At 42.8% G+C, this 13,740-nt stretch overlaps 1 protein-coding gene across 1 annotated transcript in view; it reads left to right on the forward strand.

Moving 5' to 3' along the window:
- The first annotated feature begins 3,596 nt into the window (after positions 1-3,596).
- Positions 3,597-13,740, forward strand: part of LOC147427949 (putative catabolite repression protein creC) — a 92,982-nt gene continuing 82,838 nt past the window's right edge. Inside the window, exons 1-4 of the mRNA XM_086496649.1 lie at positions 3,597-3,908; positions 4,841-5,155; positions 5,271-5,379; positions 5,475-5,568. Coding sequence (XP_086352775.1) covers positions 3,777-3,908; positions 4,841-5,155; positions 5,271-5,379; positions 5,475-5,568 — 650 coding nt within the window. The 5' untranslated portion in view covers positions 3,597-3,776. The remainder of the gene's footprint in view (positions 3,909-4,840; positions 5,156-5,270; positions 5,380-5,474; positions 5,569-13,740) is intronic.

Consider the following 13,740-nt stretch of genomic DNA (forward strand, 5'->3'; position numbering starts at 1 on the left):
AAAAATCCTCACTTATTACCAACTGGAACAATTGGTTTCAAAAGGTGACGAGTACATTTCAAACAGTATGACCTACCCAAGGAAGGGGGGAATCTTCATTCACGTCAGCCTATTGAATTATTTCCCTCTTACCCTTCTTTCCTTGACGTCTCAATCACCAATCTTAGGGAATGCATATATAAAGCCTTATACTCACAAAAAACAAAAATAAAGAGCAAGAGCAATTAACAAACAAGTATGCACAATAAAAGTCAAAAGAGTGACTAGACCTACACATTCACATCTGGTACACTGAAACAGAAACCTATGTCATCAAACACCTTTGATCCTCATCACTCGAGCGATGGAGGGTAGGTAGAATTAGTACAATAGGAATGTTTCTATTTTAGATTTTAGTGATTAGCAAAGTTCTTTCTTCCCACTGATGTGCCTCCTAGAGGTATTCTTTGTGTTTCCTTGTGTGTACAGGAACATGTTGCAGTTGTTAGGATTTGGACCTTCATGGAATCTTTATCTCGACTCACTCTTCAAATCAAGCGTGATCATCAACACAAACAGGTGTTTCTTATCCATTAGCATTGCCCTTTATCTTTTTTGCATCCATGTTTGTCTGCTAAAATTGTGATTGATAGCATAATATCTAGTACATTTGCTTAGTATCAAACATTAAATTCAATGTAATTTTTTTTCATAATCTCTTGTTTAGGTTTAATTCAAGCAGTCCAACTAAGCTAGTTTGACCAAGCTAGGTGTTAGAGATCTTCTCTTAATACCATGGGGAATGCCTTCCTAATAATCAATGGTTACTTAGGTTCTTAATCCGATTTAAGCAGTATCGTGTGAGATGTACTAGGGCTTTCTAGTGGGTTTAGTCCCTATTGACCTTTAGCTTAAGTATTATAAAGGGAGTTTACTAATGTGATGAGCCTGGGGAGGGTAACAATGTTACATGACCCCCCAAAGTTACAAAATTAAAAATGCTATAAATGAACAAACAAACAAAAAAATCAAAGTGCCACAATGTAAAATCTTAAGCTGGAAGAGAAACCTCAGCTTGATTCGGTACTCCACTCACATGTATCACCTATGGTACTAGAGTCCTAAAGGTTCCCAGTGTGGGCGCTTTTCCTTGAAAAGCAAAAAACCCGAGGCATACAAAATAAACACGCACATCAAAATTGAATCACTGTGAAAAGACTTTGGGGGGTCAAAGAAAAGTAAATAAGTCAGGCGATGATTTCATGAGCAATTCCTTTTATCGTAGTTTAACTACAAGGTATTCTAGGTATAGCCTGTAGTCAGTCCTCGAACATGAAATACTTGGCTCTCGCGATTAAACAATTTAATTGACCAGAGAAAATTGAGAAGCTTGCCCATTGTATTAATAGTCAATCTTTAGTGCCTTTCAACCATTAAATTAGCGACCCCATACTTATTTAATTTTTTACCTTTACAACTCTTTATGCATTTGATTATATTGCAATTTAATGTTTATTGCTGACAAATGGTTTAAAATTCTGTTACCAATCAAATTGTCTGCCTACAACTGCAAATGCTTTTTATTTGTATATGAGAATGCAATTACTGTGCCAATGTTGTTTGATTTTGCAGTGACTGAAGAAGGCTAAGGACATTCATCTCAAATGCTCTTCCACCTCGACAAACAAGCTTCGACTCAATAGATTCCGAGAACGGAATCTACATCAGTAGGGGGGCATGTTAACCCTCACGCACATTCCTATCACCTAAGACGGACGCCGTATTATTTATTTGGTAGAGTCAGGTACCGGGCTTGTCGGTCCAATATGAAAAGGGTAAGAGTGATCGCCGATGAGAGGCGCACTCTAACTGGAACATTCAAGGGATTAGTTGTCTAAGCATGGGTGCCCAAGTGTGAATGGGGCGAGCTCATATAAAAGTCAATCAAACCTAAAATTGACTCATTCTCTCATTTGTGCAATTGAAGAGTGCTCTTGCTCCATCTCCATCTTCTTCTTCTTCATCTCCTTGTGTGTGTGTGTATGCGCGCGCGCGAGAGAGAGAGAGAGAGAGAGAGAGAGAGAGAGAGAGAGAGAGAGAGAGAGAGAGAGAGAGAGAGAGAGTGCGATCGAGCATTGCGACGACGGCACGGCGGCGGTGAAGCGGTTGACCGCGACGCAACGGCGGCTCTTTCTTCTTTGCGGCGAGGATCCTCCACGACAGCAAGCATTGAGCGGTGAGTGACACACTATCGTCATTTTTGAGCTTACTAGTTTATGCTAGTTGCGTGCTTGGAGCCATTTGTGGCTCGCACACAGTGTATTAGCAAGTTTCTTGCATTGATACGTGCGACAGACGCGCACATTTTTGGCGCCGTTGCCAGGGAAATGCCAGACACTTAGGCTCATAACCACCACTTGCCACAATGTCACCGTAGGCCATCCGTTAAGACTCGTGTCCTACATTGCTCTAATACCACTATCATGCAAGGAGAAAGCCCTCTATATGAAGAGCATCCAGAGAAGTGGACTCAAAGGTCTCTTCTACTCAATATATGGATCCCATTTTTTGCGCGCAAAGAGAGAGAGAGAGAGAGAGAGAGAGAGAGAGAGAGAGAGAGAGGAGGATGAGGAGGAGAGGGTTTAGATGCTTTACTATAGCTTTAAAGTATCTTCTATTCTAAAGGGTTGTGGAACTCCACCACACTAAGTGTTCGAATTGTGAAGAAAAAACTAAAGGGTTGAGAATTTCTCTTAGCTTTCTAGGAATCCCCTAAGGCTTTATGTAGGCCAAAGAAAGAAGAGGAAGGCGGATTACTTCCTATTGCCAGATTCTTTGCATATGCTCGAATAGGTGAGAAAAAATCAAGCTCCATTAGTGAAGTTATATGGAGGAGGGGAGGCATTCAATGCACTTAGCAAGCAATGGAGGATGTCATGACAATGCACCTTCAATAAAAGAGCCTTGTAACTCACACGTGCAAAAAGCGCATACACGGTATCTCCTCACTACAAAGTGTGCACCGCCTTACCGATAAGCAACGAAGTTTTACATCACTCCAAAAAAACTATTTGAGGCTTTTGTTGTGGATTGCCTGCAATACATCTCTCTCTCTCTCTCTCTCTCTCTCTCTCTCTTTGTGGTGCACACATGCGCACCTTTTGTTGTTGCAAGCGGTGAAAAAGCCCACAAAAACGCCTCCATGTAAAAAGCGCACACACATTATCTCCTCACTACAAAGTGTGCATTATCTTACCAATAGGCAACAAAGGTTTACATTGCTATAGCGAAAACTCTTTGAGAGTTTCTTTTTGTTGTGGATTGCTTGCTATACAAATCTCTCTCTCTCTCTCTCTCTCTCTCTCTCTCTATGTGGTGCCCACATCCGCACCTTACATTGCTACAAGCGGTGAAAAAGTGTTGCTTGCCCACAAAAAGGCCTCCAAGTAGAGGTGAATCTCTTAATGAAAGCACTACATGTGCATAGTCTCTCTCTCTCTCTCTCTCCTTCTCCACCTCCTACCTTGTCTTTATTAGTACTGTGCGTTATTGTACAAGGAGTTTTCACTAGCTGGGATCGAAAAGCAAAGCTAATAAGCGTTCACAACATTTTGGGCGCTTTAGTGTTTGAAATTGAAGGCAAACGCGCAGAGAGAGAGAGAGAGAGAGAGAGAGAGAGAGAGACTGCGTGTGTGTGCGTGCGTGCGTTCAAACAAATACTTTGGACTACATATATATATAAGATCCTTCTACGCTTGGCGATCGCCCGCTTCACGCCTGCTCGTGATTGGTATGTTATGGCAGCTTTGAATACTCAGTCTCCTGCTGTGAAGCCGAACTTTAAGACCCCTGAGGGCCGCTACAAGCTATCTCATGAAAAAACGCACTTTCCGGGTCTTCATTATGGGCATGTCAAGGCTGTCACTCAGGTGCGTGTACAGATCCTAATCAACAGTTTGTGCCCACTATTGTTGGGTTTACTCTGATGCAACATGCGTGCCATGTCGCTTGACGTTTGATGGTTTGTCTGCTTGGGTATTTGTATGTTAACACCATCACGTTGCATACTTCAAAGGGATTATGTCATGCATGCTCTACCTCCAGCTCAGAAGACCTTCAATGAATTGGCAGAACCCCAACGCAAACAATTGAGGATAAAATCAGAATACTGCAATCCAATTATAAACCAAATTGACATCAATGCCAATGTTTTTCCGTGTTTGACATCTTAGACGATGACTATGAAAGCAAACAGTCATAGTTGTTCTTAATCTGACCCTTGACCTACTCAACATCATCACACTGCAGTAACATGAGAGAAAGCATAAGAGAGTGTTGATGATCTGATTTCAATTCAATTCCATGTGTTAGCAAACACTTAACTATTCCCTTGACTTACTCAACATCATCACACTGTCCTAACAAGAGAATGAGAAAGAGAAAAAGAGTCGATGATTCGATTTCAATCTAACCCCGACATTAGCAACTTTAAGGTCATGTATGTCCATTTTACATTATATACTCTTCTTCACGCGCGATGATAATGATACATGAATTTGCAGCATTCAGACGATCTTATTGTACACAAGACAATTTTATACCTATTGGCCTTCTTGTTTATAAATTCCAACTATGAGTATTTATCATTAGCCAGGGTGTTACTCTTCCAGGCATTTTGTGGGCAAGCTTGTGTTCCCTTTATTTCAGCTGTAGAAAAACAACAGACAGTGGTTTTGTGCCAGACATACATTTTACAGCACGTCTAAAATTCACTATATTGAATTGATTTGCCTTTAGAGGGTTTGATTCTGTTTGGACATCTGTTGAAGTTTATACAATTTGTTGATTCTGATTTTAACAGGTTACTATGGCCCATCTAAAGGACAAACCTGCCACAACATCCTCTGTCATAAATAGTGGCATTAGTGCAAGTAGTAGTGTGAAAATGGTGACACAAAGATTTTTAGGTTCTGCAAATGGAGTAAAGACTTTTGGATTTGGTAGTGGTACCACCAATAAATTGCCTGGAGGGAATAGCAAGCTTACGGCAGCAGCCAGCTTGGGCCAAGGGGCAAGTAATGGGCCAGCAGTTGCTAGTTATGACGGAGAGGGCACATACATGATATTTAATGTTGGGGATACACTTTTCATCAGCGATTATAATTCCCAAGACAAGGTAAACCAAGGCATCTATTAGGTGATAGCACCTGTGATTCTTTCTAAGTCATATTCTGTAAACATTGCTATCAGTTAGCTTAAAAAACGGGTATGCTTCTCTGCTGCTCTCTCAGGACCCAATTAAGGCTATTATTTTCAGCAATTTGAATCCAGTATGCCATGCTTTCGATCCAGAAGCCAAAGATGGGCATGATCTCCTTGTGGGTATGAGTTCTGGAGATGGTGGGTATAGCTAATTTCTTGTGAACAGGGCAGTTAGTCATGATAGTATATCTTCTGTGAGCTTCAAATTTATCCCTATCCTCCTATTTTCACAGTTTATTCAGTGTCATTGAGGCAGCAGCTGCAAGATCCTGGGAAGAAACTGTTTGGGGCAATGCATTACAACAAAGACGGTTCTATCAATAACAGGTTTAATACTCAAGTCTGGCATTTTCCAATTCTAGGCCTTTAAGGTACCGATGATGAGCTTTGTTTATGTCTTGAGAATGATACTTTTTTTTTCCCCAAAAATGAGGAGTCTACCAAGGGCGTCTGAGCAAACTATGTCGTTTGAGCCTACTAATTAATGTGATTGAATGCTATGTGATTAAGAGAGAATGCTTATGAGGGTAGTTAGGTCATCATAGCTCAATTTTCAAATGATCATATGGAGCACTAAGAGATGAGCCAAGTACACATGGCTGCAAGCTGGCACAGTGATAGATTATTTAGTTATGTGTTAATTCATGGTAAATTGATTTACGAATTGAGGTTTTATAGTCTTTTGAGGGCCCTTGATTCATGACATTATCAATGATAACGATGATCTCTTTTGTTCTTATATGGAAAAGTTACGAGAGTAGGGGTTATTTGAAGTTCCCTAAGCTTTGCTTTCTAATTGATGACTAGATTGACCTTCTCAAAGTTATCTTTTACTTAGTTTGTGGATGAGTCCTACTCTTAAGCTAATTCTCGATAAATATCAACTCTTAGCTCGTTCAAAACAAGACTAGGAGTAAGATTCATGGATATAGCAGACTCAAGAGTTATTTCGGATGCGCCATTAGATAGATGAATAGACCATCTTAAGTGGAATAACCTCTAGTCCATCCCATTGGATGGACTACAAGGTATTCCACTGGATGCCTCATTGAATGAGTTGATAGAGCTTAGAGAAGGGAATATCCTCTAGTTCATCTGTTAGTGAGTCCTTAAGGCGATGGAGTACTAGATCTGTTAAGAGTTTTGGTGGTCATCTCCTAGGTTTCCCCGTCTAGATCTTGCGAGTGATGTTTTTTCTTCAAGAGGGGGCTGATTTGTCTTTGCAGCGTTTTTGTTGTGAAGAACACTTTTGTACCTGCGCTTTTTCTTCAAGAGGGGGCTGATCTGTCTCTGCATCATTTTGTCGGGAAGAACCCTTGTATACTTGCATTTTTCAGCCTCTTTTTGACGTAGTAGTATTGCTGATTTTCTGGACGAGATCTGGGCTGTGCTTTGGAGTTTCGAAGGTGATACAAGTGCAACGCGTCATTTTGCGTACCTCTGCAGATTTTCAGCCAGCCGCTTGGAGATGTTTGTGCGGTAGGGGCCTGATTTTGGACCGATTTCAGCCGGTGTACCTGGCCTTACTGAGGAGATTGGAGATCCCTTTCGACGGGAGGTTGCTTGCAGCCTTGATACCTGGTTTATACCTGTCTACGGAAGATTGCTTTGCGATTTGACGTGTCTTGACGATGGCACCGAAGAAGAAGAATGTTACGGAGTTATCTCGTGATGGGGACAATGAAGAAAATGCCTATGAAGACGTAGTGGATGATGCATTAGAGCATTTGTGAAAGTCTACTCATTAGCGAGGAGTTGCAGGAGTTTTGTGAGAGGAAGATTCCAGTGTTGCAAGTGTTTCCACAGGATCAAAAGCTAGATGCCACCAACTGCCAGGAGTGGAAGGTGCTTATGAAGGTGGTATTGGAGACCTTTGACCTTATCTTGATGGTGCATGTTGAGATTGAGCAGCCAAAGGTTCCTACAGACGAGTTTCTTTTGTTTTCGGAGTCGGGCGGGGCAAGCCCGGCCGCTCCCCTTATCCACCGTAAAAGTGGACAAGAAGAATGACCAGGACTATGCTGCCCCTACAGATGAGTCTCTTTCTACCAAAGGAGTTGGCGAAGCTTGCAGAGGATCGACTTAATGCAAGGATCTGGTCTTTTATCTTCCTCGAGTGTATGCGGTGTTAGATTTACACCAGTTTGCTGCTTCACACAGGTCTAGGGCATACTTGTATGGCTAGTATGTCTCCGGGCTGTCCACCCACTTCTAGGCCGGGCGCCCTCATATTTCTATTTTTCTTGTTGGGTCGTGGGGGCTTTTATCTGGCATTGCCCTACCTCCCCTTGGGCACCTATATATAGGGGTAGGGGGGTACCCACAGTTACAGACTGACAGGTCTTCTTGCTCTGGTAGTCATGGGGGGTTGAGCGCCCCCTCTTCCCTAACTGACGTTTTGTGCTCTCCCCCCCCCCTCGCTCTGCCCCCCCTCTTCCATTTGCGCTGCCGTGTAATCCCCACCCATGCTCCCCCCCCCCCCCCCCCCCCCCGCGGCAGATTTTTTCGAATCAAATTTTTCAAATTCTGCAGATTTCAGCAAGCAGATTTTCTCAATTACAGCAGGCAGTTTTCTACGCAGAATTATTGCAGGACAGATCAGAGCAGGAAATAGTAGATTTTAGCAAAACTCAGAAATTGCAAAATTGAAGATTTTTAGAAAATTGCAGAAATTGAAAGCGCCATGTATGCTTAATGCGGGGACATGTATGCTTAATGCGGAAGGAGAGCAGAGACAGAGAGATATCTTTACATTGCTATTTGCTACTTTCCCCCGAGTACATCAGTGTATGCACCACCCAGAGGACAGTCCCCCTTTTCTATTTTGGACGATGACATCTGGAAGTTCTCTAGAGATGGTGACATCATCATTTTAGGGGACTTCAATGCTAGGACTACCCATCATCAGACAATTTTTTATGATACTTCAGAGGAGATGCTGAGAGAGCTGGATGTTACAGAGATGGGCCTATCCAGACTATCACAGGATGGGGAACATACTGAATATGGATGAGACTTGATAGACATGGGGACCGCACATGGATTGGTCATTTTGAATGGCCTACAGAGATTTCCTGATACAGGGGGTTTTACATGCTTTCCACAGAGACATGGAGCCAGCACAGTGGATTATGTCATGGCACAGCCGAGTCTCATCTCTAGTATCCAGGATCTCATGGTTGGACCCAGAATCTATGTTGGTGTGGCAGTGGACTCTTGTGTCGCTGACCATCTCTTTCCAGTTCAGTGTAGCACACATGCCACGGGCAGCAGCCTACCCGCTACACTTTCACGCGAGAGACAGATGGTGTATACATAGATGGGATCTACAGACGCCTGTGTACAGAAGAGCCAGGGCGAACTCTGGAGGAGCTTACTACTATACTGACACAGACATTACATGATGTAGCAACAGAGGCATATCCACACACCCAGCCTGAGCAGAGATGTCGTTCTAGGAGCATGCCCCAGAACAGCTGGTATGGTGAGGAATGTTGCGAGACTAGAGCTAGACTTCGGAGGGAGGTGCTTTTGGGGACATCACTCACAGAGAGTCACATATTGACTTCCGAGTTTCGACGCCTAGTGCGGTGGAAGAAGAGGGCATTTTTGGCTCGCCTAGAGCAGGACCTATACCTGTTATTCTTGAGTTAGGACTCATGTTGCTAAATTGGCTTTATTTGACAGAAAAATAATTCTGAATGAATTATTGGATTTATAAGTGAGGGTTTTCTCGCTTGGAACACCAAGAAATTAATTCTAAATGAATTATTGGAATTTTAAGTCAGAGTACAGAGTATCCCTAGTGCGTCATTCAAAGTAATGATAGGAGCATTGTGAAAGGGAATATCTGTAAGGCCACGAGGAACGGGTACTTCTGATGCGTCACAACGGATGGGTGACAGGGAGCATTAGTAAGAAGTATCCGACCATCCTGGAACGGACATCTTTGATGCGTCATAGGATGGGTGACATAGAGCATCGTGAAGGGGATTGTACCGTAAGTTCAGTAGGAAAGTACTAGGTGATGGGTATTCCTGATGCGTCACAAGGTGGGTAACGGGTGCATCGGAAAGGGGATATGCATAGTCGAGAGGAAATCCAAACTGGAAAGAGGAATACACGTAAAGACACAAGCACAAGAATAAAGATGGGTTCTGAGAAGCTTTTCTTAAAAAGCGGAATATTTTAACGAGTTTTCCGGGAAGAGCATACGCTTTCCCGCGAGGAATCTATGTTTGCATTGCATTTGTGCATGTGGTTGCATCCAGGGACGCCTGGGAAGTGTTGTGAGAAGCATCGTTTTAAACTTATAAGGTTTTATTGAGTTTTTGGGCAGGTTCAGACCAATTTTAAAATATGCAGGCCGCCCACTAAATAAGTGGGTAGCCACTTAGAAAATAAAGCAATAAAACGAGCTAGCGAATTCTCTCTCCCTATTTCGGGTAGAACAACCAAAAAAAAAAAAAAAACCGTGATCTCTACGTTAGCAGCTATTCGTGCCGTGGGCAACGAGCTATAAAAGCACCACATGCCCTCACTGAAAAGGACTCTGCCGCTAGATAACGCAAGAGATCGCGAGACTACGAAGCACTGAAGTCGCTTTTCCCGCGAAGAGCGATAGGTATCTATTGTGGATTCGTCGTACGAATTGTTGTCGCATGTTTGCGTGTGTGTTTGCAGGTACTTCATCGTGAAGGAGAAGCGAGAAGGCTTCAGCCTACGCTTGGGAGTTCCAGGAACGGAATTCGGAAATTGTCTGCGGAGTCTCGACTCCGAGTACAGACGGAAAAAGGATTGACAGCTCGTCTCTCGGATTTCCCTTACGAGAAGGAACGACCATCGAGTCAGAGAATTAGAACGGAGGGGTTTTCTCCGGTTCTTGTACTTGTAAAAAGATTCTCCCTAATAGAGGGTTCTCTTTAATGGGGGGACCAACCTATCTTCTGGTCCCAGTACTGTGTCGATCTTCTCACTCTCCTCTCTCTCTCTCTCTCTCTCTCTCTATTTCTCTCTATATCCTCTGGCTTCAGTAATAAGAAAGGAGGACGACTTTGGAAAGATACGGGAAGAAGCCATGACAAGCCAAGAGAGAAGTAAGCAGGCGGAACCCTAAGTCCTGCAAGGAAAAGCTCGCAGAGTTAGAGAAAAAATAAAAATTTCTCTCTGCAGAAGTCGACACAAGACTTCGGATTCTCTGAGAAGGCGACAAGAGCATGATGCTCAAGAACCTAGAGAATCCAAGGAGCGGAATGCTCAAGATACTTCAGAACTTAGGAAATATCCATGAACATCAATCCCTAACCAAAGCTAAGAAATCCCATCATTCCGGGAAGGATATGAAGAAGGTCTTTAGACCTCAGAACCTGCCGGTCAAGTTTGATACTTTTGACGGAAGGGAAGATGTCCGGAAAGCTACCGCTTTCATTCGACAATATGAAGTTGCCTTTGCAAACGGCAATTTCTGAGAAGCGTCGAAGGTGAGGCATGTGACCAAACACCTCAAGGGGATTGCAAGTACTTGGTGGTATACCAAGGCTCTGTAAGGAACTTACAATATGACTTGGATTCAATTCAAGGCGAATTTTCCGACAAATTTTTTTCCTCTACGCTTTGAGGAAGGCATCCAAGAAGATTGGGATCGGTTTGCCCAATAGGAACACGAATGAGTCAAAGCAAGTAGTGGTTCACTCTTGCCAAGGTAGCTCCACTCTCGACCCTCTCTGAGGGAGGAAAGATGAAGAAATTCAACAAAGGACTTTTGTCCGAATTTTGTAGACACATCTGCAAAATACTTAGCAGCAGATGGTGGAGTCAGGAATAAAAGGTGAAAGTGTATACCTTAGTGTACATAGAATACAATCCCCGCAGTGGACGAATTTTTGTTACCTCTCCTTGAAGGATACATTGCTATCCAGAGAAAGTTTGGAGTAAGGGAATTCAATCTAACTCCTGAGTTTTTGAATAGAAGACCCTCAAACTTTAAGTGAGAGGGCAGGTCTTTGATCAAGGTTAAATCTTTGAGGAACTCATCAACTGCGTATTGCTTTTATGCACGAGATATGCACGTGTCTAACCAGGACAATCACTCTTGAGTATTTATGAGAGTAAGGTTGAGTCAGAACATTGTTTTATACGATGAACTGCTTTGCTTAACCATCCGGAAAGTCCATGATTGATCTGGTATCCGGTAGTTCTCCAACAAATTACCTGCTATTGCAGGTAGGAAATTATGAAGGAACCATTCTGAGCTTTCAAGCAAAGAAAAGCTTTCATGAAGCTTGAGTACTCTTTAAGCCCACACCCCTTACCCGGTAAGGGAAGATATAGTAGTGCTTTTGGCACAAATGAAGGAATACTCTCTTTACGAGGGAAGGAACAAGTGACGACTACGGCCTATGATCAAGGAATCCAAGGAATAAAATCCTAGTTTATTTGATGAGCGGGTTTTGCTCTGAGATTGAGCCAAGGGATCGTCAGGTTGAGCGTCTTCGCTTCAAGGATCTTACGAAGGGAAGGTAATTTCCCAGGCTGACTGAAACTTAGGTACACCTTTGGGTACATGGATAACGCACGAAGTGCAGACCTATGCTAAGGTGGGTCATCTACCAATCGAATTTTTTTCTGTTGAACGGAATGAGATGAACCAACTTCCTTTTCAGGAACGGGACGGGAGTTTGTTATACTCTCTTGAGCGCCTTTTTGCACGCAAGGATATTCCGACACAAGAATCTCTATTTGAGATGTGTTCGGTAGAAGAAATTTAAGTTTCTCTACGGAGAAGAGGTTTTCTGACGGTCGTTGATCATTGAGTACGTTATGTGCTTTCACCATTACAGTAGCAACTTTTGGTTGCGGTATATGTTTCTCCATGAGCAGGTCAAGTAGCATTTACACGCTGCTGGAATAAATTCGAACTATTATGTTCGTAAGAGTATAATTCGCCAACCATTTTTAAAATGGTAAGCATTATCTTAACCACGTTTGGGAGAACATCATTGAGATCTAAAGCGGGTTCGCCCTTAAGTGGGCCGAGTTTGAACTTATGTTCACAGAATGGTATGGCTAGAATTTTATCTGCCTAAGATTTGGCAAGGAGTCCTAGATGCTTGCAAGAATGGCCTCTGCAAGGAAGAGACGCTAATGGGCGTCAGGAAAACACTGCTGGTGGTCATAACTCGCAGGAGGAAAAGATTGGAAGGAAGTGCCGCCGTGCACAAGGAATCTTCGGATTGGAACCGTTCGCCTACATTGAGCGACGGCCCGAAACAAGAACCTTCTTTAAGGTGATCCCAGACTTTGTTTGTGAAGGAAGACATTGAGATTAATACTCTTATGATTTGGGCATTCCCTATGTGGGAGGACACAAGAGGTTTAATGTCCTCAGGACTAACAACGCAGCATTATGCGCAAGGACTGATACCTAGATTGATTTCTAGGAGGATTATTCTTCTCGGATTGAGAAGGTAGACTTGAGTTAATAGATTCTCGGATGAGGAAACTTCCGATCTGTTGGAAAGACGTGAATGACGAGTTCTTACATGGCTCGTAAGTTTGATGATTGGTGAAGGATATCCTCGAGGTACTAGAGGAATGACATGAATCGGTAAGGTAAGTATTGAATTATTGAATTATTGAATTTCTGTTTAATTTAATTGTTAAGTTCTCTTTTGAGAAAGGACCAACTCAACTCACCATTGAGCAAGATTTGCAATCTTTCCGATTTCTCCCCGGCAGTTCAGTTCGACCTCTACAGCTGAGGACAACTGTTTATAAGTGAGAGGGATGTTGCTAAATTGGCTTTATTTGACAGAAAAATAATTCTGAATGAATTATTGGATTTATAAGTGAGGGTTTTCTTGCTTGGAACACCAAGAAATTAATTCTAAATGAATTATTGGAATTTTAAGTGTGAGGGTTTTTCTCACTGGAGACATCCAAGTACAGAGTATCCCTAGTGCGTCATTCAAAGTAATGAAAGGAGCATTGTGAAAGGGAATATCTGTAAGGCCACAAGGAACGAGTACTTCTGACGCGTCACAACGGATGGGTGACACTGAGCATCAGTAAGAAGTATTCGACCATCCGGGAACGGACATCTTTGATGCGTCATAGGATGGGTGACATAGAGCATCGTGAAGGGGATTGTACCGTAAGTTCAGTAGGAAAGGACTAGGTGATGGGTATTCTTGATGCATCACAAGGTGGGTGACGGGTGCATCGGAAAGGGGATATCCATAGTCGAGAGGAAATCTGAATTGGAAAGAGGAATACGCGTGAAGATTCAAGCACAAGAATAAAGATGGGTTCTGAGAAGCTTTTCTTAAAAAGCGGAATATTTTAACGAGTTTTCCGGGAAGAGCATACGCTTTCCCGCGAGGAATCTATGTTTGCATTGCATTTGTGCATGTGGTTGCATCCAGGGACGCCTGGGAAGCGTTGTGAGAAGCATTGCTTTAAACTTATAAGGTTTTATTGAGTTTTTGGGCAGGTTCAGAC

Source organism: Adiantum capillus-veneris, chromosome 23 (genome assembly GCF_014529385.1).
Source record: "Adiantum capillus-veneris isolate H3 chromosome 23, ASM1452938v2, whole genome shotgun sequence".
Taxonomy (NCBI): Eukaryota; Viridiplantae; Streptophyta; class Polypodiopsida; order Polypodiales; family Pteridaceae; genus Adiantum; species Adiantum capillus-veneris.